Source organism: Solanum lycopersicum, chromosome 2, assembly GCF_036512215.1.
Source record: "Solanum lycopersicum chromosome 2, SLM_r2.1".
NCBI classification, from domain to species: domain Eukaryota; kingdom Viridiplantae; phylum Streptophyta; class Magnoliopsida; order Solanales; family Solanaceae; genus Solanum; species Solanum lycopersicum.
In genome coordinates, this window is record NC_090801.1 from 41,272,380 (window position 1) to 41,298,528 (window position 26,149).

A 26,149-nucleotide genomic window follows, 5' to 3' on the forward strand; every position below is an offset into this window, starting at 1 on the left:
TTCTAATTTATATTTATTCTAAAGGTATGTCAACTAGTTATGTATTTTATTTAAGAATGAGTACACCAAATATTCAATTATTTCTTTTCAATTTTATATTTCATTCACTTTTTCATCATACTAATTTTTTGTATTTTATATATTATTATACAAAATTCTAAATAAAAACTAGAATAAATAGAAATACAAATAAAATACATATTGAAATGAATACATACAGGATTTTTGAAGAAAAAAATAACTATATAGGGAAAAAAATATATGAAAATACAAATATATTTCTTAAATGACTATATAGATAAATTCGACATACCTATTAGAATGAATACAAACTAATAAAAAACTATAATAAATATAAATAAAATATATTGTGGAATGAATATAATTTTAAAAAGGTAAAAATTCTGGAGAAAAAAAAACAAAATTTAAATTTTATTTGAAAATATAACTGATAAGAAAATTAAGGATGCTTGCTTTTTTGAAATATTCCCCCTTTAATTTTCTATTTTTTGTTATTAAATAATTATATTCTTTAAATAAAAATAAATAATAAAAACATAAATAAGATACATAACAAACTAAAATGACATTTTGACTAAATATTAAAATTGTTGCTAATGAGTCCTCTTAAATGCTAAAATATTGACATTTTGAAAAATTTCCCTTAAATTATTTCTTGTGGGCTTGGGAAGATTGGGTCTTGACTGTCCATTTTCCCCTTATTCTTCTATTCAACCTTGGCTAAATTAATGCAAATAGGTGTAGTGTACTTGTCTTAATAACGCAATCCAAAGAGTCTTAGTAGGTGATGCACCTACTTGGTCTGGTCAGTAAGTCAAAGTAGGTGATGCACCTACTTGTCACCTACTAGCCTAGTGAAGTCAAGCAAGCACCTCAATATTTTATTCCATTTCTAGGCCTTAATAACTTTAACATAACTTAGAACTTATATACACTACGTCACTTTATACATTAGACTCAAAAACCACCTTATGGTCTCAAGTTTAAACACTTCCATCGACATCAACTTAATTGGCTCGCATCAAAATCTATGGACAGTTCACTTTAAACCTATTCTATTGGCACTAGTTGCCTATGAAACCGAATTCATAACTATACCACAAGGCAGTTAATAGGCATTATATAAATATGACTAGTACACGTAGCATACAGGGTGTTTCAAGTAATACTAATCGTTGAATAACAAAGGCTTGTTGATATCTTTTCCTTCACAATATCCGAGTGGAGGTGCAGAATTCATCTCGATCTATTCTTAAGTGGTTAAACTTTTTAAAGAAAACCTGCTCTGATACCAATTGATATTCTACACCACCTAATAATCTATCGATTTTAACTATTCACCTAGTGTGAAACAGGTTGTCTAACGTGTTCCAACAAAGTAGTAAAGACAGTAAGTTACATTATTTTTACGTGAAAACACCCGCCTCAAAAGGTTTAAAAATCACGACCTGTATCCTTATAGGATTTAACTCCAACTTCACTAAATCAACTAGGAGCCTCCACAAAAGATAGATTATAAACTTTACAACCTACCTTAACTTCAAGTTATGGATTTGAACTACAACTCTGGTAATCCTATGAATTAACTCTAATTCCTAACCTTCAACACAAACCTCCCAAGGTATGTCTTCCCAACTCTTCGAGTTATCACAACCCTAAGACAACAGTCCTAATTAAGTTTATAACTCACTGAACTAAGATTACATCAAGACTCATTTACAAAGAAAAAATCCTAACACAAACTCTGTAAAGGATCGGGTTCTTCGATGTGTTCCTTCAATTCGCTGGTAGCACTTGCAAAGTGAATTTCTCAATCGCTTTTTTGCTATGTAAGTGCACAAGTATTCTGAACGACTTCACTTATATTTAAGCACAATTTATCATAGAGTTATTGTTCACTTCAAACTCCTTATTGACTTGAACTCTCTGGACTTAGAGTTCAACTTCAAGTAAGACTCCTTCTTCAATTCAAACACCTACATTCTTTGGACTTCTTTTTCAAATTACATCAATTAATTCTGTTGTATTGTCGTCGAACTCCAACACTTCAATTCGACAGTAACTTTTAGAGTTCTACTTTAAATGAGACTCCTTCTTCAATTAAAATTACTTGCCTCTTTAGACTCCTTCTTCAAATCAAACTCATTAATTCTTTCTATTCAATTCATAAGATGTTTATTTTCTTGGGGTTTCTCACGAAATTAACATTATCCATTTCTTTATTTCTGCACTCTTATCTTTATTCATTTTAGAAGCTTTCTCGAATTCAACAGCTCATGACAATGTACCTTTGGACCGTGTTGACTGACATGTTTCTTCTTTCTTTGTCAATCATCAAAACTGCATAAATCCCAACAGCTTTTATATTTAAAGCAAGAGAAAACTTTGATTACCAAATGAGTTTATGAGAAGTTTTTGAGTACCATCTCTCTTAAGAGAATCTTCTGAGTAATAAACTCAAAGTTTGAGATGAGGAAATATTTTTAAACATGTGAGCATGAATTATATTATTGAGAGTAGTATTGCACACCGATATGGAGACGAGTTCAGACAATCCAAAGCCCTCATAGATCATGTATGCCAACACGGGTACAAGGTCATAATTTTTAGATGATTCATTGTTACTTTTAAGCATAGCTTGGTGGATACACTTAGTTGAGGATGTCCTATAATCTGGCAAGGTATAGGACAATTATGGTAGCGTGGGCGAGACGTTGTATTATCACATAACTCATAGTGATGGTTGTCGATTAGAGAATCTCTCAAATAAGAGCAAAAGAGTTTATTCGTATATTTTTAAATACGTTGAGTAACTAGCTACTATGTAAAAGTTTTCTTTATATTGCATCCTTATTGCTACTTTTATATTAAATTGAGTTGAGTATTTCTGAGTTTTTAGCATATTTGAGTGTCGTTGAGTCGGATTGAGTTGAATGAGATGAGTATGTACTTCCTTTTATCAGTTCAAGCTTTTAATTGTGGTTTAAAATTTCCCTTACATTCTCGTCCATTCAATGTATTGACGCCATTTGATCTGCGTCTTTTTATGATGCAGAATGCATGAATTTAGGGTCATCAACAGGCACCCCATTGATATCACTTGCAGTTTTAGAGTTGCTTTGGTAAGCTTTCTTGCTTTCGGAGGATTCTACTTTTATTCTCAGTCTTATTAAAATGTTGTCGGTCTTCTCCCGACGTTTATCATGATTATTAGAGGCTTCATAGATAGTACTAGTTGAGGATTTCTCATATTTGTTGATATTTTAAAGACAATGAGCTGAACACTTATGTCCATTTGCGTATATTGAATTAAACTATTTCATTTATGATATTCTTATGAATTGAAGTTGTGTTGAGTTCTATTTTGTTGAGTAAGGGCTTGTTTGGATTCACTTTTGCTTATGACTTATAAACCAAAAGTCATAAGTTAGGATTTCTAACTTATGGATTTTGGCTTATTTTAGTTATTTCAACTTTAAAATAAGTTCTTATAAGCATTTTTTAACTTTACCCGAACACTTAAAAACTGCTTAAAAATTACTTCAGCTTAAAAGCACCTAAAATGAGTCATTTCAAACAGGCACTAAGTCTTCCACTAAGTATTGAGACAGGACGAGGGTTCACTTGGAGACCAACAATGGCTCTCGAGTGTCAACCACGCCCAGGGTGAAGGCTCAGGGCGTGACAGTAATGAAGCAGCTCCAATGGAAGGGGCTTCATGATTTCTCGTTGAAAGACATTATGTTGCTCAATTGCCAAAAAGCATGAGACCAATTTCGAATATTTCTAAAAATCTTTTTCACGGTATTGTTGGTGTAACAAGAAAATTGATGCTTAAAAAGTAGTTAGTGTCTTTTCCAACATATCCTCGTCTTTTATTGTCTCTCCATATAATTGCAATTGAAAAGTGATTCACAATAACAATCATACTCAACTAAAATTTCAAAATCTTGAAATCATAAGTGAATCCGCTCTTATCTTCCTTTAAAATTTATCCACAATTAAGCGGATCTTTCATTGTCAAATATTCGACTTCCACGATTCCATCAAGAAGATGATGAAGAAAAATCACATTTTTTGTTTTATCCTGACTTGACACTTCATTTTCTTCAACTATAATATCACCAAGACCCTTAATAATATATGATAAATAGTTTTTTCCAAAGATGTAAAGTGCCACAAATTCAAACTTTAATAAATTTGACATGATTAAAACTATCATAAATTAGTTGACTTACTATCAAGATGTTAATTTCTTTATAATTAATGGTAAATTAATGTTTCAAAAATAATAAAGTATAATATGAGTCAAATATATTGTTTGAATATTGACCTCTAAATTGGCCTAAGGAAAGGGTATAATCTATCTATTCCTTTACTGATTACAACAATCATGTTAGTAAAGCAAAAAAAAATAATAGCACAATACTTAATCGTGAAGAACCCTCAACTCATAAAGGATAAAAAAAAACGATGACCTGCATCTATGTAGGGGTTTAACTCAACTTCATTAACCCTAAGTTTCAACAAACTTATGTAACCTAAGGAACTATAAACTCTAATTCCTGAACACCAATAACTAACTTACTTGTCGACCCTACTTCAAGATATCTCAAATTAACAAACATTCAAAAACACATACTATAGATTCTTCAAAAACCGAGCAAAATGTTACATGTCAAGATTCAGAAATTACAGAGCACCAAGTTGGATTGTGAGAGAATTGTGTAATCAATCATTAAATTAAATATTGACTGAACAAAGTCTACCATTTCTAGGTAATTGGTAAAAGATAAATACAAGAAGGTCCCAGGAAGCTATTTCCCTCTAATTAACCATATGTATATTCTCAACAAGCAAGCAAAAACAAATAAGCACAACTCTCAGCCAGTAAAAATGGAAAGATGGCATTTCCTCAGCTAGAACATAGACATCCCTAGCAACTTCCTACCTGTAGCGACTTCATTCAGAATTTCATATTAAGTCTCTTCTGTTAGCGCCAAAAAGCTACTGAGAATGATGGGAACACAGTCCGCAACATAAAACCCTGCAAGATTTTCAGTATCTATGAGCACCTAGTAGTTTAAGGTAACATATACCACTTTATGGTTCTAACTGGTTCGAAATTGATGAACTGTAAACAGATTACAAAAAGATCCAAAGTCCAATAGCCAGAGAAAATATTTACTTTTGTATCTTCATTTTCTTCCCACATTTATTTATATGTTCAACTTTGAATCTATAATTCATATCATATATGTTGTTCCTTAGGCTGATGTGCATATACTATGTTAATCAGAGATCTCGTATCTAGTCAGCAAATCATAATAGTGGCAACTTATTTTCAAGTTCAAATGTGAGGCCATTTCATTTGTGTAACTACAATCAAGAGTAAGCAGAAATATCATAAAGAATCTGCAGAAACAATTTTTTTTGTGTGTGAGAGAGGAGGGGAGAAATGGTCATATCATATTTTCATTCTATTGTTCCATGGACGACGACATATTAATGACTTCAGTGAAGCCACAGCACAAACAAAACACTCAAAGCAAGAGACTTGGAACAATGAGTCTGGTTGCACCACCGCCACTGTAAGATAACTCAAAAACAAGAGTCCATTTTGTGCGTAACTTCTTAGGGGATCAAAATACAACTCATTCCCACACACACACGCACAAAGAAACTACCGGATCAAATAGCTTGCTGGGTCCCCATTTCACCAATTGTTACATTCTCTTCCTAGCTTACAAGTTCAGTGCAATGGATGAAGCAAGTTAAGGAGACTTTTAACAGCAAAACCAATGAAAGATCAGATAAATGGCATCTATGAAGAACCTCACACAACAGATTATCGACTTAATGCATACAATCAGGAAGGGGTCTAGGAAAGAGAGTACATAGGATTTATCCGTACACCCATAACAAACTAGATAGAGCAACCTAAATTATATCTCCTTGCACTTGCCATTTAAGGCCCCAAGGCCCAGCCTCCTACCAAAACTGACCATATAGATTCCCTTGTTTAAAGCACCTGCCAATCAACTTTCAGCTTTATGAAACGTCTCTCACCGAAAAAGTCCTAGTCATCCCCGTCACTACTCGTTTGAGATTCATCTATGCCATACATAACTTCATCTACCTCATCATCCTCACTATCATTCATCTGCACCTCGAGTGTTGATGTCGGACTTTTCTTATTATCAGCCTTCCCAATCTGATAAAAAAGTAAGAATAGATAAGGGTTTATGCAAAAAATGGTAATGGACTAAGATTCATTTACTATTTGAAGTAATCAACCTGTGCCATTACGAGTTGCAAACGGCCAGATAACTGCAATAATGAGTTAAGGGCTACTCCCTTTGACTTGGTAAGCTGAAAAACGAAAAAGATTGAAGTGTTTAATAGCTTTCAAGTTTTGCAGTTTCTAACAACAGAGCAATGGTGAGTTTTTTGTCATCATGATCAAATAAGAAAATCAACAACTAATCAGAAACAACAAATTATGGTGATAAATTCTTCAAACCAGTAGGAAAACAGGGGTTCTATAGGAGATTCAATTTTTTGGAAACTGACAAAAAAAATGTGACCTATAAAGCATGATATAATGATGGTGGGATTTAGTACTCTATTCATTGCAGCTCCATAGAAATGAATATGCCTACTAACAGACATCAGGGCCAATTTTCATCAAAGGAGTTAGAACTATTAAAGCATAATAGGAAATTGACTGACCCTCAAGATATGTAAAACTAACCAATTTTAATCAGATATTGACTTCAGTTACCAAACAATGAGAACCCAGACTAATGGATATTCAAATGGAAAAGGTCCAAATGAAACCGAATAGATTATTTATATAGACAACCCAACTAATCTCGGATTAAGCTATCAAACAAATTATGCATACTGTAAAATGACTCCCATTTTTCTTTGATTTGGGGCCATTTTCTAACTTTTTAGGTGATCAAACTTGATTAGGTCTCGTGATTGCTAATTTTCTTGTAGTCTTCCAATTTCAGCTGCAAACTTTACAAGTCTAGAACAATAAAAATGTGTTGTCCACCCAATGTGCCCCAGCTTAGCTACTCAAGGGCCACTGCAATACACTTCAGATAAGGAGGGAGCTTTTTAATGTGACTGCAACTGAGTCTTCCACTTAGGTTACAACATGATTGATTTACAAAGGCACTTTGTCCATTAATCAAATATAGAAAATATGGTTCATTGCAACAAATAGGCAGGTTCTCCGTACTAAAACGAACTGCAGTATCCAGAAAAAAATGGCACTCCATGAGGAAGTGTTAGATCATACATGGAATCTCTGTTTACCTGGATATACTGATGGGTAATATGGGTGTGAGCAATTCAATTTTTTTAAAAAAAAAATGGGTTGTATCCAGAAAAACATGGCACTCCATGAGGAAGTGTTACATCATACATGGAATCTTTGTTTACCTGGATATGCTGATGGATAATATGGGTGTGAGCAGTTCAATTTTTTTTTAAAAAAATGGGTGGTGTCCAGGCTGGCTTGTGGACTCACTATACCACAAGGTACCTGCTACTTCCCACCACCCATAGAGGTATCAGGAAGTATCCACCTATGGAATAAAATCACTTGATATGGACATGAATTGGTTGATGTTTGAAGAAAAAAATAGAGATTTAAAATTAAGGGGGTTTGGATTGACTTTTTTAAGTAGCTTATAAGCTAAAAACTAAAAGCCATAAGTTGGTCATACCCAACTTTTGGTTTTTAGCTTTAAGTTTTTTTGTTTGTTTTTTTTTGGGGGGGGGGGGGGGGGGAGTGGGGGGGGGGGCCTAAAAGTAGGTGCTTACAAGCACTTTTTGTTTTTTCCGAACACCTCTAAAAAATAAAAAAAGATGGGAAAATGCACAAGTACCCCCTGAACTATGCCCGAAATCTAAAAGACACGTCTATACTATATTAAGGTAATATTACCCGCCGCTGAACTTATTTTATAAATAATTTTCTACCCCTTTTCGGCTTACATGGCACTATCTTGTGCGCACAGCACGTGTTGACAATTTATTCAATTATAGTGCCATGAAGGCCGAAAAGGGCTAGAAAATTATTTATAAAACAAGTTCGAGGGGATAATAGGACCTTAGAAAAGTACAAGTGTGTCACTAGTATTTCAGGCATAGGTTGGGGGTACTTGTGCATTTTCCCAAAAAAGATCTTAAAAGCCAAAAATCAATTAAAATAGGCCAATCCAAACACCGTTGAAGGTGAAAAGGATATTTGAAAGTTGAAGTTTTGTTTGGATATGAAAGCATAGTTGAAGCCTTGTGTGGGAAAACTTGAAAAACTGCATAGAACTCATAAAACCTATTTTTCGAGCTTCATGTTTCATATTTCAAGTTTGAAGTTGAAATAATGAGCCAGATACTTAGATGAATAAATTGTTATTTGAAATCACCTCCAAATGTTAAGCCAAGTTTTTGAAAGAAAATCTATGGAAAGATATTACTTCAAGTATTTGTCACTACTGGAATTTGAACTTGGTCGCTAGGGTTTGCAAAGAGAAGAAGAAAAAAGGCGGAAACGTACCTGCTGAGGTCGCTAAGCAGCAGAGAAAGAAGAAATGAGAAGAAAGAAGAAAAAACCAATTGAAGGTTGTAAGGCTGGAGAAGAGAGTCGTGATTGCGAATTGGAGAGAAAAAAGGGAGAAGAGAGTCAGGTTTGTCCAAAACTTCAAATAAACCCTGATATTGCTTGTTAATTATTAAATCAGACCTGTTTATTAGAAAATGAAAAAAAGGCGACGCCTTTAGCGCCTTGCTTGCCACTCGCAACTCACCATTGCCTCGACTTTTCGAGGTCGCCTCCCCTTGCCAGTAATAGGCGCAAAGGTGATCTCCTTTGAGAACAATGGCAGTGAAGCACTCGTTTCTAACAACACAGCCTCCTCCAGAACATACCACACAATATGACTCATCACATTTAACTTGGAAAACCAAAAAGAACTAATTTATTAAAAAGATCAATCAGAAACAAGACTGCAGAAAGCATGAAACCAACGACACTTGGCGACCCTAAAGGTGATCCCATAAATTTCACAGCAATACTAGCCTTGTAGAAGAATATCTACCTTGTTCATGGAATCTAGAAGAGGCGTCAGTGGTTCCTGCGATGTAACAAATTCATTGTGGTTCACCAATATACAGCATATCCATGGAAGAACATGTGTTCCCAAGCTTGATCTGCAAAAAAGAAAATACATGCAAAACCAAAAGAGAATCATCATATGCATAAATATTTAGCCATCAATAACTAAATGGTGAACAATTCATTCTGCCAAATAAAGCAAGAACTGGCCCTTTTGAAAAGTTACAGGAGTGCAAAATTCTGATATGAATGTCCAAATTTATATCTTAAATTGTGGCAATCATTACTTCTGCAACATTGTGTTTCATGATGTCCATAAAGAAAATATTAGATATTTGTGGAGAGTTTCAGGAGGATTAACTTTTCCAATATGAATTCTAAACTCTTAACCCAACCGAGAAAACCCCGAGGCAGGTGCAAACTGTTCGAAACTCAGTGAAATTGGATCTACCCATCTACTCTTCTTCACTTGAACACCAGGCTTTTGTCAGTGACGGGTTGAAGCACGTGATAAGCACCTAACTACACATCATGTGCTACACACTTATCACCAGATCAAAGCCCTGGAGCAATTTCTTGGTAGTATTTTGAAGTAGTTTAAAACTTCCAATTATATCTCAAATTGAAATGATTTTATGTCAAAGAACATCCAGTGGAATCAGTTTAAACAACAAGAATTGAAACAGGCGATTCTTCAGGTACTTAATTCAAAAAAGAGAACCAACTTTTATAGTACATGCAAGTGAGATGATTTTCTTTTCAACATAGCTGCATCTCTTTACGAGACATCTCCATGTTTTTTGTTCCATTCTCAAGTCCCTTTAACTTATGAAAACTTGTTTCACACCGCCAAGCCATTTTTCCCCATTCATTAGATAAAGAAGATCACCAAGATTGCGCGACCCAATGCCGAATTTATACCCATTCCAAGAGCTCAGATCAAATTAGTATTGATATGCCGATTCAATCTGAGCTCTCATTGAGAATGCTCATTCAATGAATATTCTCAATCATGTACTTGTTTTGAATTTCTCTTTATTTTCCATAAGCCCTTTCCTTAAGGTTATTTTAGATTTGTATCCACTGCAGTACTCTAACTCTCTTTAAAGTGTACTACATTACATGAAATGTAGTTCATGACTTCCCTTTTTGGCTCCTTAAAGTGGGGCTATGCAGTGCATCTCCACTCTTAAAGTACAATATGGAGTAAAAGGGTGCAATCTCCTTAAAAGTTCGAAGATCCCACCTGGACTGCCATGCAGCCACCAAGGCTTTCAAAAAGTTGTAAGCATCATGCGGTTCCATGGATAAAACAGCGGCTTTCATCTGCGTTAAATGAATACAGTTAAAAACAAATTATTTCAGATATTTTAACATGAACACTGACCAAATCAGACCCAAAAGTATATGGACCTTCTTTTGTGGCACACTAGCATCAGCACTTATTCTTTTCAAAATCTTGGCATCAAGAATTGAGGGAGGCAAGAGATCATTGTCGCTGCTAATTATACCCAAGGATCTTAACTGGTCCTCCATGCAAATTGTGACCTCATCTTCTGCTTGTGTACCAATGACATCTGTAAATAGCAATAAAGAAAAAGCTTCACGTTCAGAAGTAAGCACTTAGATGGCATCTTTAAGTATTCTGGAGACAAAAGGATAAACACAGAAATTAATTGGGACAATGTTCTAATAGTCCATAGAATCATGACGAGAGAACTATAGTCAGTGATGAAACACTTCCTGAGTTATTCTAGCAATATCTCATCTTAGCTCACATAACTTACTCTTCACTAGTAGTGAAGTACTGATGAAAAGAGAAGAAAGTTCCCCTCACACATTTGAGTTGAACAGTACGATATTCAGCACAAATCACAGTAGGCAGATCATGGATCACAAGTCTCAAAATGACGATTAACCCGATATAAAGCATGGATCTGGAAGTAGTAGAGTATCTCAAAGAGTTCTGTTTACTTCAACCTACAATTCCGGCATGGAGTAAACAAATTCATCAGCAGTTCTAGTCTATAAGATTTTTCCTCTTGCGGAATTCAACCTACACTAACCCACAAAGGTGAGGATATATTGTTGTTGTTTGGAATTCAACCTACAATCAGATATGGAATAACCAGTTGTGTCAGCAGCTCTAGTCTATAAGATTTTTCCCCTTAGGAATGGCAATGAGACTTGAAATCAAGATGCACAACCATCGCATATTCCAAAAAGGTGTTTACATATTGTGCAGACGCAAAAAAAATGTGCCAACAAAACCAAGATATCTTATTGGGGCAATTTAGGTGATACCTTTGCTAACTGTGGGCTTAATTCCAGTCTCCACGCCAACCTGATCAAGAATCATGGGCAAAGGAAGTAATGCACCCTCTGCATTTGCACGATCGAGAGCAGTAACTGTTGAATGCAAACAAAAATGTTAGGACACACCTGTATCAATTTCAAATTGAGCATCACATTTAAATTTTTGTGATTCTTTACCATAAACTGAAAGATAATATTACTTTTTTCTTCCTTCCCAAGGAAATAAATAGTATTACCATTTATAAATGCAACTCTGTAACTCTGTCAAAAATAACACCCCATACTTGTGCATATTAACTTGAAAGCCAATCAAACACATGGCTTAAAGATTACACAAAGGAGGAAAGATATAAATGTACATAATGGCACAGGATGACTGTCATCTCAAGGCTTTGGACATTTTTCTTTTTGTAAGTGATACGTCATAAGGTTGTACTACATGGGAGCTAAGAATACAAAAAGGGACTAGAGAAAAGAACAGTGGTGTATTGGACCTCCTACTAGACATTTTCAACCAATCAAATTTAGACGGGCCATTCACAAGGATACATTGGGCTCCTCTACATATAGGGCCATAGATTAGGAGGTTAAAATTCTCTAATCTGGAGAAAACGTTAAGAGAGGAAAGAACAGGTGGAAATTAGCCATGTGGAAAGAAATGAAAAATGCATTAAAATTTGGAAGGGAACAGCAAATTTGCAGATATAAGAGCAAAAAATTCCCGAAACATACACATCGCCATGCCAAATATGTCAATGGCAATTCCTATTTAATACGGTTTGATTATCAAATAGGGTTCGATAATTACATGTTTTTTTACATAGAAACTAGAGAAGACGGGAGGCAAGTGCAAAAAGAGGAGGAGAGAGTGTTACCCTGACTCTGGGTCTTGGATGCTTGTTTAGATTTGCGAGATTGACTGAAGGGTAGAAGGATCCCGTCAAGTGAACTTTTTAATCTGATATCCTCCCCAGGCTGCACCATAACTTTTTCAAATGATGGTTTTATAAGCAAGCCATATGCAACAAACATATGGCCAGAACCAGATGTGCCAATAGATTGCAATTTTGCTGAAAAAATACTATGCATGGTTTCTTTATGTTTCTTCATTATTTTCTCATCTAAAGATGCAAATATCTTTGTGGGCTTCCCATTGTGCAGTTCCTCAAAGCTCTTTCCATGCCAAAAGTAGCAAACACCAATTTCTGAAATGGCCAAAACACCCAAGCCTGCATCATTTGCAGCTCCAGATTTAATGTTGTAGCTATCCAAGAAGACAGCAGGGTGATCCATTGCCAGCGAGCAGCATGCTGATTTCTTTTTGCTACCATCTAACTTCCAAACTGCTACATGTCGGTCACCAACAGCAGAAGAAAGAACATGTCTCCCATCTTCAGAGAAAACCATACACCGGACAGCCCCCTAATAAAAAAGGAGAAAAGAAATAAGGTGACTCCCAAGGATTGTATTAGAAGTATTCTGCAGGCTGTATTAACTTCACTTAACCACGAAGAAAATACATCAAAAGGTAAGTACATGAAAAATGAAAGGAAAAAATCATAATACTCACAGGATGGCCTGTAAATTTCTGGAGCTTTTTGTCATCCAAGCAATTGAAAACCTTCAACTGAGAAGTTGCTGTTGCTAATATTTTCCCATCTGGCTAGACATAAGCCACAAGAGGAAACCAAATTAAGCAAAGAAAGTTGGTCGCTACAAGAAAACAACAACAAGAATGCTAACACGAGATACTGGAGGAAGGAGGACAAAACTGGAGCAATACATGTTATCAAGAAACTATAGTGATCTAACAATGACACTAGAAGAATTTTGATAACTCTGGGCTCAGGGAATCTAGCATCATTGTTGATAGTACTCCAGATTGACTAAAACAAAAGATAATTGAACTGTAGCCATCAATGAAGACAACAAACATTTACAGATACAAACCTGATGAAATGGATAAAGATGATATTGCTTTAGTGGAAGCTTTAAACTTATGCAGTAAATTTCCGGACATGGAGTCAATTTTGCAAACTAGTCCATCAGCACCAGCCGTGTAAATGAATGAACCATGTGAAGGGAATGAGATGGCGTTGACACCGCTGCTCATTGACATACAAAATTTCAATAAAAGCAAGGGAGATACGTCATATCATCATCTTACTACATGATAATGTCCCATAAAATAATATAGAAAAATGCACCTTTGAACTGTGAGAATGATACATGTAAAAGGAACAGAGGCAAGCTCCAAGATAGAGACGGTACAAGTGGCATGATCTACAGGTCATTACTACTTCAGAGATCAACTTTATTACAAAGATTTCTTCTTTACTTTTACAGCTTTAGGATACAAAAACACTGAGCAACTAATGACAACCGGAAAAATAATAAGAGAAAAACGTGGGGTAAATTATTTATTACTTTTTTTGTTGACAAGGGAACCCACAGGCACGGGGTAAACCTTGCTCTAGTGCAATAGCTCGCAAACGACATAGGAGAGGTAAACTGCACTAGGCAAGCCCCGTGAAACAAGCTTGATCCAGAAAATTGATCCCCAGTTGTCACAAGCAACGGTTTCGAACTTGAGACCTCCATTATGGGAGTCCCAAGCCAAACCATCTGAGCCACCTTAAAATTTATTTTCATTACAAATAGCACAACTGACAAAAGATCATCCAAAATCTCCCTTCTTCAAAGTTGGACATCTGTGCTAGACATCAACTTTTGGGCCTCTATATCTATACACTTGTCGAATTGCAACTTAAAGCTATTTTACATTTTCTTCACAATACGTCCTACAAGTCACATTGAAAGATTTATACTCCTATGTCCATTGTCCAACACATAAGGTTTATATTCCAATGTCCATTGTCCAACATATAGTATGAAGTAGAAACAAAAAGAAAGCTTTACAGTGAATATACCATTCTTTCTGTAAGTCAAGATAATTCTAGTTATGAGTTCCGCAAAAGAACTTACCCAGGATGGCAATCACTAAATCTCCATTTCAGATGACCTGCAGATACATCTAGAGCCAAAAAATCACCACTTCCTGTACCTAACACCAATAATGAAGTTCCAATCTTCCTTTTTTTCTGACCAACCAGTAAATATAGCTCTAGTTAAAAAAAAGAGTTATGCTAAATCATTCCTTTTTTTTCTCAAACAAAACTGTACCTTTCTGTCACATGATAACCACTTCATGCAAGTATAATCCATTGAAAGATGACCTCCTGGCTTATTAAACGAGCTTTCTTTCTCCATTGACACAATATCTGCAAACTCGGTCTGTACCTGACCCTTCACAGTATCCCATATCTGACAGAAAAATTCCCAATGATATACTTAATAAAATTTCAAAAAAAAAAACAAATAATTAAAGGACTATACCTTGATACGGCCATCACCAGAACTTATAGCAAAGAAGTCTAACGAAGGACTAAAACAAGTCAAAATATCCCTTATATTAGCTGTGCCCATTGCTTGTAACGGAACTTCGAGTACAAACTGGAGCTTCGGGCGACGTAGAAGGTAGAGCTTCTCAACGGACGGTGGAAAACTGGAGCTTCCGGCGAGGGAGAAGGTAGAGCTGCTGAACAGACGGTGGCGCTGAAAAAAGGGAATTAATGGCAAAGGAGCAGGGCGGCTTAAAGAGAAGGCTAAACCTTCAAAATTTTGGGGTTTTTGCTCAATTAGAAAATATTCAAGTTTGGTGAAAAAACAAGAATTATAAGTAAAAAAAAAAAGATTTATATTTTAAATAATAATAAAAATATTTTTAAAATTTCAGTTGCACTGTTTTAATCAAAAAAAAATTGTTTTCTCTACTCGTTGTCCAATCCCAACTATTTAATGTATTTATAGAGTAAATTATATATAAATATTTCTTTTTAATAATTAATTAAGATGTCATAAATCAACTAAATTTTTATTTATTAAATTATTATTTTATTTATAACTATTTTAGACTCTCAAATTAATTAAAATGAAAAATATTTAAAAATGACCTTGATTATGAGAAATTGAACAAAAATATTTTTAATTAATTATTTATTAAAAAATATTTCTATAATGAATATTCTTTTGTCCAAAATTGTCTCTCTCAGTAATAATTTATTATAGAATGTCATTATTTATCTTCCTTTTTTGCTACTGGATATATTTTTGGATCTCAAAAATGGCTTCTGCAAGCTTGATCACGATATATAATTCTATATTTATTATTTTGGTATAACTTTTGAAGATAGAATACATCATTCGCAATTAATACTGCAAATGGGACGTCAAATCAGAAAAGAAAGATAAAAGAATTAAATTAGAAATAGTCAATTTAAGATAAGTGCAAGTTATTCTTAAATGGTGAGTTTTGAGTTAATTTCAAACAATCATAACTTTTAGCACACGATGAGTTAGGTGACTCATAAGATATAAAATCAAAATTTCTTGAGTCATCTTTCCAACATCGGCGAATTTGCTAAATTTCAAATTTGAATGAGGGTGATATGCCTATTTAAGTACAATTTATCCAGTTAAAGAAATTCATTCGAATTAAGAAGAGGTATTTTGATCTTTTTTCGACTCTATGGGCCTGTACGTTTTGTTCCCCAGGGATCAAATTTGATTATAATTAGTTTTCACTCAATTCTAAAGCATTTAAGAAACTAGGACAAAGTTCAAGAAAAGAGGAAGTTTCCAAGAAATTCTTCAAGATTTCGGGTAAATCGTCAAGAATTGAGTTCTTTCGAGCTATATATTTTTTTATAGTGATAGATTTGTTCACTCCATGCTAATCATGAGTTTCTAATTTCCTTAACAACTTGTCCTATTAAGAAAATTTATCCGAATTGAGATGTTTTGACCTTTTCCTTACCCTATTAGGCCCATACAGTTTATCCCTCAATTAGCGGTCAAAGTTGATTAAAATCAATTTTCAAGTTTTTCAAGATTTTGAGAAAATCGCCGATATCTGAGTTCTTTCAAGGTAAGTAAGTTTTTATAGTAATAGGTGTGTTCATCTTCACGCCAATACTAAGTTTCTAATTTCGAATTCACTCATGAGATTAAATATATTGAGTTCACAATCAATTCGAGGTGAATTACGACCCAATGGGGAGCTTCAATCCAAATACGCCTGAGAGGCTGGTGTGGGGCACCTACAGCAAGCCCGATCAAACCGATATGAGACAGCTGCAATGAGTCCAATTAGACCGCCAAGAAAAAAGGCTAGCCATTGCGTCCAATTGGACCCAGTATTTGGAGGTCAGGCGCAACATGCCATCAGTATATCCAATCAGACTCAGGCATGAGTTATATATATGATTGGAGTGGTATTGAGCACTGATATGGGATGAGTTTAAACAACTCAAATTCCTCATAAACCATGTATGCCAGCACGGTAAAAGGATCATATTTTTTAAATGACTTCAAGTCTGTTTGGATTAGCTTATAAGCTAGTCAAACTGACTTAAAAACTGATTTTTTTGACTTATTTAAGTGTTTGACAATTCTCAACGTGACTTATTTAAGTTTTTAAAAAAAAAAACTAATTTAAGCCAAAAGTTAAAAGCAGGGCAGGGATACTTTTTTTTTTTAGCTTAAAACTCTTTTAAATTGACCAATTATTTTACTTTTTTGCCCTTAATTCTTTTATTAAATTTTAATATTATTATTATTATTATTATTATTATTATTATTATTAGTTTATTAATATTTTATTGTTATTATTTTTTATTATTATCATTATAATTATTCGTTTATTAATATTTTATTATTTATCATTATTATTATTATTATTATTAGTTTATTATTTATTATTATTATTATTTATTTTATTACTCTTTATTGTTATTATTATTATATATTATTATTATATATTATTATTATAATTAATATTTTATTATTATTATTATTATCATCTATTTTATTATTCTTTATTATTATTATTATTATATTAATTATTATTTTCATATTATTTTGTTATTATTAATATATATTATTTATTACTATTATTATTTATAATTATTATTTATTATTATTAATATTTATATATTATTATTATTATTTATTTTATATTCATTATTATTATTCTTATTATTTTCATATTGTTATATTATTATTATTATTTATTATTATTATTATTATTGTTTATATTTAATTATTTTTATTATTATTGTTTTTGTTATTATTTTTTATTATTAATATTAATATTTTATTGTTTTATTATTATTAATAATATTTTATTATTTTATTATTATTTATTTTATTATTTTATTATTATTTTTATTTATTTTATTTTTCTTTATTATTATTAGGTATTATTACTATTATATATTATAATTATTCTTTTCATATTATTTTTATTATTATTAATCTTATTTATTCTTATTATTATATATCATATATTATTATTATTATTATTAAATTAATCAACTTTTGCCATGTTAACAACTTTTAAGGGTATTTAAGATATTTTGATTTAAAAAATGTTTACCAGCAACACTTATTTGCCAAACACATCAACAATTTTTTTTAACTTCAACACTTTTATTCAAATACATAACTACTTATTTTAAAAATAAGTTCCAACAATTTCAAAAGTATTTTTTAAAAGTTATTTTTTTAAGTCCATCCGAACGGGCTCTTCTTATCACTCGTAAGCATAAATTTATGAATTCACTTGGTTGAGGATGTCTCAATAAGGGATAAGACAATACTAGCAGCGTGGACGAGACATTATATCATCACATAACTCATAGCGATGGTTATCGATTAAGAATCTCCGAAATAAAAGTAAAAAAATTTATTATTGTAAATTGAGTTAGTCTATTATTTTTAAAGCTTTCTTTATACTGCATGTTTACTTTGTTTTTATATTAAATTGAATATATTAACACAAAAGCATTTCAACAAAATGACTATAACTTAAAAGTAATATAAATCATCAAATACAGCAATATCATAAAAAATCAAAACTCATTAGCTATTATAGTTTCTCTTTTTTTTTCTCCATAAAGTTAACCCAAAATAAATAAAAAAAGTGGTTACCATTGCAATGCTTGAAGAAGCCATTGTTGAGACAATAAAAAAATACTCTTACTTTTTTTTCTTTTTTTTTACTGGAACAAATCACAATAATACAAGTGAAAAACAAAGAAAATAAAATACTAGTAGAGATAAAATAAAATTACACAAAGTTTCATGCACCACAACAGAAAGAATATAAAAAAACTAAAAACATACACAAAAGTTCTTTGTTGATTCCTACTAATCATCATCCATTTTAATAGGGTTGACGGAGGGACGTACTTTTATAAATATGATATATCAATAATATTGACTTAATAATAAAATAATTAGTTATGCTAATGTTAACCGTATAAAAAGTATAAGATTCATATTCATCGAATATTTCTAAAACAAATTAATTATTTTAAAAATATCTTTCACATATATAATTAAAATATTTTGAAGGACAATTGTATTTTTATCCATACAAATACGGACATTAAAATTACTTGTACAGAGCAAAATTATATATTTAAATTTTTTTTTAATAATTAAGATATCAAAAATCAACTAAAAATTTTGTTTATTCAATTATTTTTTATTTACAGCCATTTAAGACTTTCAAATCAATTAAAACAACATCTAAAATAAATTATTTTCTTATTTAAATGTTATTTTTTTAAATATCCTTAAATTATACGAAATTGAACAAAAATTTTCTTAGTTAGTAAATTTGTAAAAAGTGCTTCTATAGACTATTTTTTTTGTCCAAAATTGTCTCTCTCGCTAATAATTTAATCTAGAATGTCCCTATTATTACTTGAGGATTAAAATTATTTGCACCACCGATTTTGCTTTACAAACCAAATTCCCTTGTTGACTAAGAGCAATAGTCATTCTTCCCCTTTACTCCATTCTATTTCTATTTTAGACTTTGACATTTTCAATTTTCGTAATATCTATTTATATTAAAATAGATCATTCTTCCCCTTTACTCTATTTTATTTTTATTTTAGATTTTGACATTTTCAATTTTCGTAATATCTATTTACATTAAAGTAAATCATTTTTCCCCTTTACCCTATTCCATTTCTATTTTAGACTTTGACATTTTCAATTTTCGTAATATCTATTTATATTAAAGCAGAATATATATATATATATATATATATATATATATATATATATATAATTGACTTTTTTTTATATTTCTTTCACACATAAAATTAATGTGAAAATTTGTCTTACTTTCTCGGGAGAATAAATTATAGGTGACAAAAAAATTTTGAAATCTAAAAAGAGTGACCCTAGTTTTAATTATTAAGTGTAGGTGACAATTTTAAAATTAGTGTTAATAACACTAATTTTAAAACCCTCAAGTTTTATTATTTACATAAAAGCCCTATTCCCCCTCCCACCACCCCATCCCTCCTCTCACCCTTCTGTACGCTTCCTCCTCTGCCACAACCATCAATTCTTCCTTCATTGTTATCACTCTCTTATTCTTCTCATCCTCTTTTACCATCATTTTTGCCACCTTCTTATTTTTTACTTTTGTCTTCACAACAATCATCACCTTCATTGTTCTACTGCACCACCCTCTCTTTTTATCTCACTTCCTACAACAATTGGTATAGTTTGTGCAGCAACTTCAGCAGTTGCTGAAAAAACTTCAACAATTGCTAAATAAACTTTAGCAGTTGCTAGAATAACTTCAACAGTTATTGCGATAACTTCAACTATTGCTTGACTTTCTTAAAGGAAACAATGACTTCAACTTCAAAAAATTTAAACAAATAGATTCAACAAAAGAAAAAAATGAAACGTAATAAAACGTAATAAATGATAACGATAACGATAGCAACAACAAAGAAGAACATGTAAATAGAAGAAGAGAAAAAAATGAAGAAGAAGACATCTGAAAAGAGAAACAAAGACGAAAGAAAAGAGGAAGAAAGAAATTTTGAAAGAGATATTAAATTTTGAAATTTTAAGAAGAGAGAGAAACTTTTCAAACATTTTGAAATTAGAAATGGTGTTTATTTTGAATGTTTTTAAAAGTTTAAAAATTTTAAATATTACATTTTAGACCCCAATTACCTTAGCCGCTAATTAAAATAGTTTGAATTGATAAAAAAAAAATTGTCACCAATTCAAAGACCCTTTTTTTGTCACCTATCCCTCAATTTACTCTACTTTCCCCTCCAAAATATAACCTCTTTAAAAAATAGCACAAATGAAGCAATTGCACTGAGAAAATCAGTTGAAAAGCTTGGATCTTCCACTGATGTAAGAAAAAATTGAGTCCCCTTTTCTTCTTTTAGTGTAAAGTTCAAATCTTTGTACTGATAATCAGTCTTTTAAGTGTAAAGTTCAAATTTTTTTTACTGATATTCAATCTTTTTTAGTGTAAAGTTCAAATCTTTTTACTGATAATCAATTTTCTTTTTTTGCAGAGTTATGGAGAGCAACACTTCTTGATTGCAAGAGTAATTTCTTTTCCCTTATAGTTAAGTTTTTTTTTCTCAATACATTGCATTTTTGTTATTGTTGTCGTTGTTATTGTGGGTTAGTACATAAATGTTGATCTTGTTTTTTCAGAAAGTTACACTTCTTTCTTGATTCCAATTTTTTTGAACAAAGAAAGTGAGATTACCGAACCGTAGTTATTTTTCAAAGATATGACCAAAAAATGGCTCATTACAGTATGAATGTAGTTTGGCAAGTTGTATGACTTTGGTCCCTGGCTATACCAACTTGCCTTTTGGTACAAGTCTTAAATACCATTGACTTCATTCAAAAGTAATTCAGAATCCACCAACCCCACAATACATTTTTTATAGAGACGGGGACACAAAGAGAAGACTTCTATTTACATAGCCTAAAAAGTCTTGCATTATAGAATTGGCTTTGGCCTATGGGGATCTAAATCAACAACTTCCTAGTGTCCTGTTTAGTGAGAAACTAACAAACAACGATATGGCGGCGTATGCTGCTGTGACTTCACTTTTGCAAACCCTGGATAATCTATTACATTCTCTTATTTACAAAATGTTGGGTATGTTGCAAGAATCAATGGGAAATAGAGTGAAAAAGAGAAACTTGAAAAGTTGAGAACTTGAATAGTTGGGAACTTGAAAAGTCATCTTATGCTTTAATGAAAAGGCATTTGTCCTTCATCGGTGGTGGAAAGAAAATAGGAGAGTTTAAATATAGAAACATTCCTATTAATTGTTAAAAGGGTTGGAAAGAGGGACCCCCTTCGCGCCGCCGTCGTCGTCGCTCGCTCGGCTCGACTTCGGCTAGGATCCGCGCGCGACCCGTTTTATTCAAAATTCCCGCCATGACTGTTCTAAAAGGTTGCAACTTTCAAGAATACAAATTTTCTGATTTTCTTCTTCTTCTTCTGCACAAACTTTTCTTCGTGTACTTTTCTACTGTTGCATTGGTTCGCTGATACCAGAGTTTTCGATATCTATATACTTTTCTTCGTGTACTTTCCTGCTGTTGCATTGGTTCGCTGACACCAGAGTTTTTGATATCTATATACTGGTGATTGAGATCATTTTAACCTGGGAGGTTATATTCCAAATCAAATCTCGGATACTAGAGGGGAATATTTTCCTTAAGGGGACACTGTGAGTTCAGTGGACTTGATCTTTTACCTATTCATAAGTTTTTCAGCTTCTGGTACGTTTTACAGATTTTTAATTTTTTTTTTGTGAATTAAATTTATGTTCATCTTTCTTACTGGTTCAATAAATTTTAGTTACTTCGTGTTTCTGGAAAAAATTATTAGAATCAATAATTCTGATTTTCTAACACAAATTATTAACAATCTTAAGGAAATTATCTTATTATATATTAATATGTGTTTCTAGTGGAGACAAAAATCTTCGTAATTTTATACTCATTGAAGTCTGCAATTATATATTATTGCTTACTAAGACTGTATCGATTTTTTAATCAAAAATGATGAGCAACGGTGTTACAGTGGATGTTGCTGCACCAACCCGAACTGTTGTACCACAAGCAAAGAAATCAGATAAATTTACGGGTATGAATTTTAAAGGATGGCAGCAACGGGTATTTTTCTGACTTACCACTCTTGGTCTGCAGAAATTTACTAGTGAAGAAACTCCATTGCCTGCTGATGATATGCTAGACAAAGAAAAATTCATGATTATTGAAGCTTGGAAACCAACAAGCAGACTTCTTATGTAAACGCTAACATTTTGAGTGCTTTAGAGGATGAATTATATAATGTCTACAGTGCAATAACAACTTCAAAAGAGTTGCGGGATGCACTTGAGAAGAAATATAAGACAAAAGATGCATGCTTGAAAAAGTTTGTGGTCGCAAAGTTTTTAGACTATAAAATGGTAGATAGTAAGATTGTTGGATCACAAGTGCAGAAACTTCAACTTATTCTCCATGATCTGATTGCTGAAGATATGGTAGTAAATGAATCTTTTCAAGTGGCTGCAATGATTGAGAAGTTGCCTCCTTCATGGAATGATTTAAAAAATTATCTAAAGCACAAGCGTAAAGAAATGAAGCTTGAAGATCTTGTGATTTGGCTCAACATTGAGGAAGATAACAACGCCGCAAAGAAGTCTCGTAAGAGCTCAACAATCATTGGAGTTAATATTGTTGAAGAAGCTCCTACCAAAGACAAAAAGAGAAAGAAGTCCAACGGGCAGAAGTCAGAACAGGCCAAGAAGAAATTCAAAGGCAACTGTTACAATTATGGCAAGGCTGGTCATAGGTCTTCTGATTGTCATGCTCCAAGAAAGGACAAAGACAAAGACAAAGGCAAAGGCAAAAAACAAGTAAACATTGTGAAAAAGATGAAAGATGCAGATGACTTGTGTGCAATGATCTCGGAGTGTAACTTAATTGGAAATCCCAAGGAGTGGTTTCTCGACTCAGGTGTCACTAGACATATTTGCTCCGCGAAAGAAGTCTTTGCAACATACACTCCTACTGAGTACGATGAAGATTCGTTCATGAAAAATACAACAACAACAAGGATTGCAGAAACTGGGAAAGTAATGTTGAAAATGACATCCAACAAGGCGTTGACGTTGAACAATGTTTTGTATGTCCCTGCTATTAGGAAGAATTTAGTTTCTGCTGGACTACTAGTTAAGAACGGGTTTAAATGTGTCCTAGTTAGTGATAAAATTGTAATAAGTAAGAATGAAATGTTTATAGTAAAGGGCTACCTCAATGAGGGTCGTTTCAAAATGAATGCAATGGTTGTTTCTGCTTTTATTTACTCATTGGAGTCAAATGATTTATGGCATGCCCGTTTGGGATATATAAATTACAAAGCCTTGCGAAAATTGGTTAATCTAGAAGTATTGCCTGATTTTAAATGCGAAAATCAAAATGCGAAATTTGTGTGGAAAGTAAGTTTGTTAAACATCCTTATAAGTCTGTTAAAAGAAATTCCAAAACTTTAGACTTAATTCACACAAATATATGGATATAAAGTCAACACTATCTCGTGGTGAAAAAAAATATTTTATAACTTTTATTTATGATTGCACTCGATTTTGTTATGTATATTTACTTAATAGTAAGACGAAACAATTGATGTATTTAAGCAATACAAAAATAAAGTGGAAACCCAATTGAATCTAAAGATAAAAATGATTTGGAGTGATACGGGTGGAGAATATGAATCTCCTTTTGTTGAGATATGTTTGGAATATGGTATTATTCATCAAACTACTGCACCTTATACACCACAGTCAAATGGTTTGGCGGAATGAAAGAACAATTGATTAAAGAAAATGATGAATGCCTTACTGATCAATTTAGGTTCACCGCAAAACCTTTGGGGTGAATCCATCCTTACGGCTAATAAGATACTCAATTGAGTACCCCATCGAAAAACACAATCAATTCCATATGAGTTGTGAAAAGGAAGAAAATACAACTTGAAATATTTTAAAGTGTGGCAGTGTTTAGCCAAGGTAGAGGTTCCTTTACCGAAGAGAGTTAAAATGAAACCCAAAATATCAGACTGTGTATTTATTGGGTATGTTGTGAACAGTAAGACTTGTCGGTTTTTGGTTCACAAATCTGATAATCCTGAGATTCATGTTGATACGATAATTGAGTCAGACAATGCAGAATTTTTTGAAAATATTTATCCGTATAAAACTGAATGTGAGTAGACAAGTGAAAGACCTAAACGACCACGAGAAAAATCAATGGAAAATATTCTAACTAGTGAGGAACTAGGCGTAGTACTCGCCAAAGGAAACCTGCTTTTTTCAGACCAAATTTTGTAGCACTATTGCTTGAAAATGAGCCTCAAATATTTAAAGCAGCTATGTCTTCGTCTGAGTCAACTTATTCGAAAGAAGTAGTCAATAGTGAGATTGAATCAATTTTAAGTAATCGCACTTGGGAATTGACTAATCTTCCTCCAGGAAATAAACCTTTAGAATCAAAATGGATCTGTAAAAGAAAAATGAAACATGATGGGACTATTAAAAAAATATAAGGCTAGACTGTAGTCAAAGGGTACAGACAAATGAAGGTCTGGGCTACTTTGACACATACTCTCCAGTAACAAGGATAAAATCAATTAGGATGTTAATAGCACTAGCAGCATCGCATAATCTTAAAATCCATCAAATGATGTAAAAACGACATTCTTAAATGGAGAGTTGGAGGAAGAAATTTACATAGAACAACCCAAAGGGTTTGTAGTTCCTGGTAAAGAAACGAAAGTGTACAGACTTGTAAAGTCGCTTTATGGACTCAAGCAAGCACCCAAACAATGACATGCTAAATTTGACCAAACAATGTTGACAAATAGATTCAAGATTAACGAATGTGATAAAAGTGTTTACATTAAAAATGTTATGAATCTAAAAGTCATTGTTTGTTTCTATGTTGATGACATGTTAATAATGAGTAAAGACATTGACGATATAAATGTTACTAAGCGCATGTTGTCCAGCAAGTTCGATATGAAGGACTTAGGAGTTGTTAATTTGATTTTAGAGGTAGGGATTATCAAAACTCCCCAGGGACTAGCATTATCTCAATCTCATTATATTGAAAGAGTATTAGATAAGTTCAAGTACTTGAATTTCAATGTTGTCAAAACTCCAATTGATTTAAGCTGTACATTTAAAAATAATGAAGGCCAAAGTGACTCTCAATTGGAATATGCAGAGTGTTGGAAAGTTTGATGTATATTATGAATTTTACGCGACCAGATATAGCTTAGTAAACTGAGTCGGTTCCCTAGTAATCCGAATCAAACTCACTGATGACAATAAAACGTGTGTTGGGTTATCTAAAATATACACAACATTATGCTTTTCATTATAATAATATCCTGTTGTGATTGAAAGATATAGTGATGCAAATAGGATCACCAGGTCAATGATGTAAAATTCACGAGTGGTTATGTGTTCATACTTTGGTGGAGGAACAATCTCTTGAAAATCGTCCAAATAGACATGTATTGCTCACTCCTCAATGGAATCTGAATTCATCGTTTTGGATAAGGCTGGTGAAGAAGCTGAATGGCTCCAGAATTTCCTAGAGGATATTCCATTCTGGACCAAACCTGTTGGACCTATTTGCATACATTGCGATAGTCAAGCAGCAATAGGTAGGGCAAGAAGCGTTATGTAC

The 26,149-nt window shown here is 32.7% G+C and overlaps 1 protein-coding gene across 1 annotated transcript; it reads right to left on the bottom strand.

The window, feature by feature from the left end:
• Window positions 1-5,705: 5,705 nt before the first annotated feature.
• LOC101243653 (uncharacterized) lies at window positions 5,706-15,202 on the bottom strand. Its single transcript, XM_004231522.5, has 12 exons — window positions 14,867-15,202; window positions 14,654-14,794; window positions 14,456-14,571; window positions 13,421-13,575; window positions 13,041-13,129; window positions 12,346-12,892; window positions 11,459-11,563; window positions 10,568-10,731; window positions 10,401-10,480; window positions 9,138-9,249; window positions 6,319-6,393; window positions 5,706-6,235 (listed from the first exon to the last, which is right to left on the bottom strand). Exons 1-12 carry the CDS (start codon window positions 14,954-14,956, stop codon window positions 6,101-6,103), a joined length of 1,809 nt encoding a protein of 602 aa, XP_004231570.2. The 5' UTR covers window positions 14,957-15,202; the 3' UTR covers window positions 5,706-6,100.
• Window positions 15,203-26,149: the final 10,947 nt, after the last annotated feature.

What these genes read in the sequence shown, in the direction of transcription:
- LOC101243653 (XM_004231522.5), bottom strand. Translation starts at nt 14,956, where the DNA reads ATGGGCACAGCTAATATAAGGGATATTTTGACTTGTTTTAGTCCTTCG. An exon ending in AGAAATTTACAGGCCATCCT is followed by an intron (nt 12,893 to 13,040) that starts GTGAGTATTATG and finishes CTTTTTTATTAG; the next exon opens with GGGGCTGTCCGGTGTATGGT. An exon ending in CTAGTGTGCCACAAAAGAAG is followed by an intron (nt 10,481 to 10,567) that starts GTCCATATACTT and finishes CATTTAACGCAG; the next exon opens with ATGAAAGCCGCTGTTTTATC.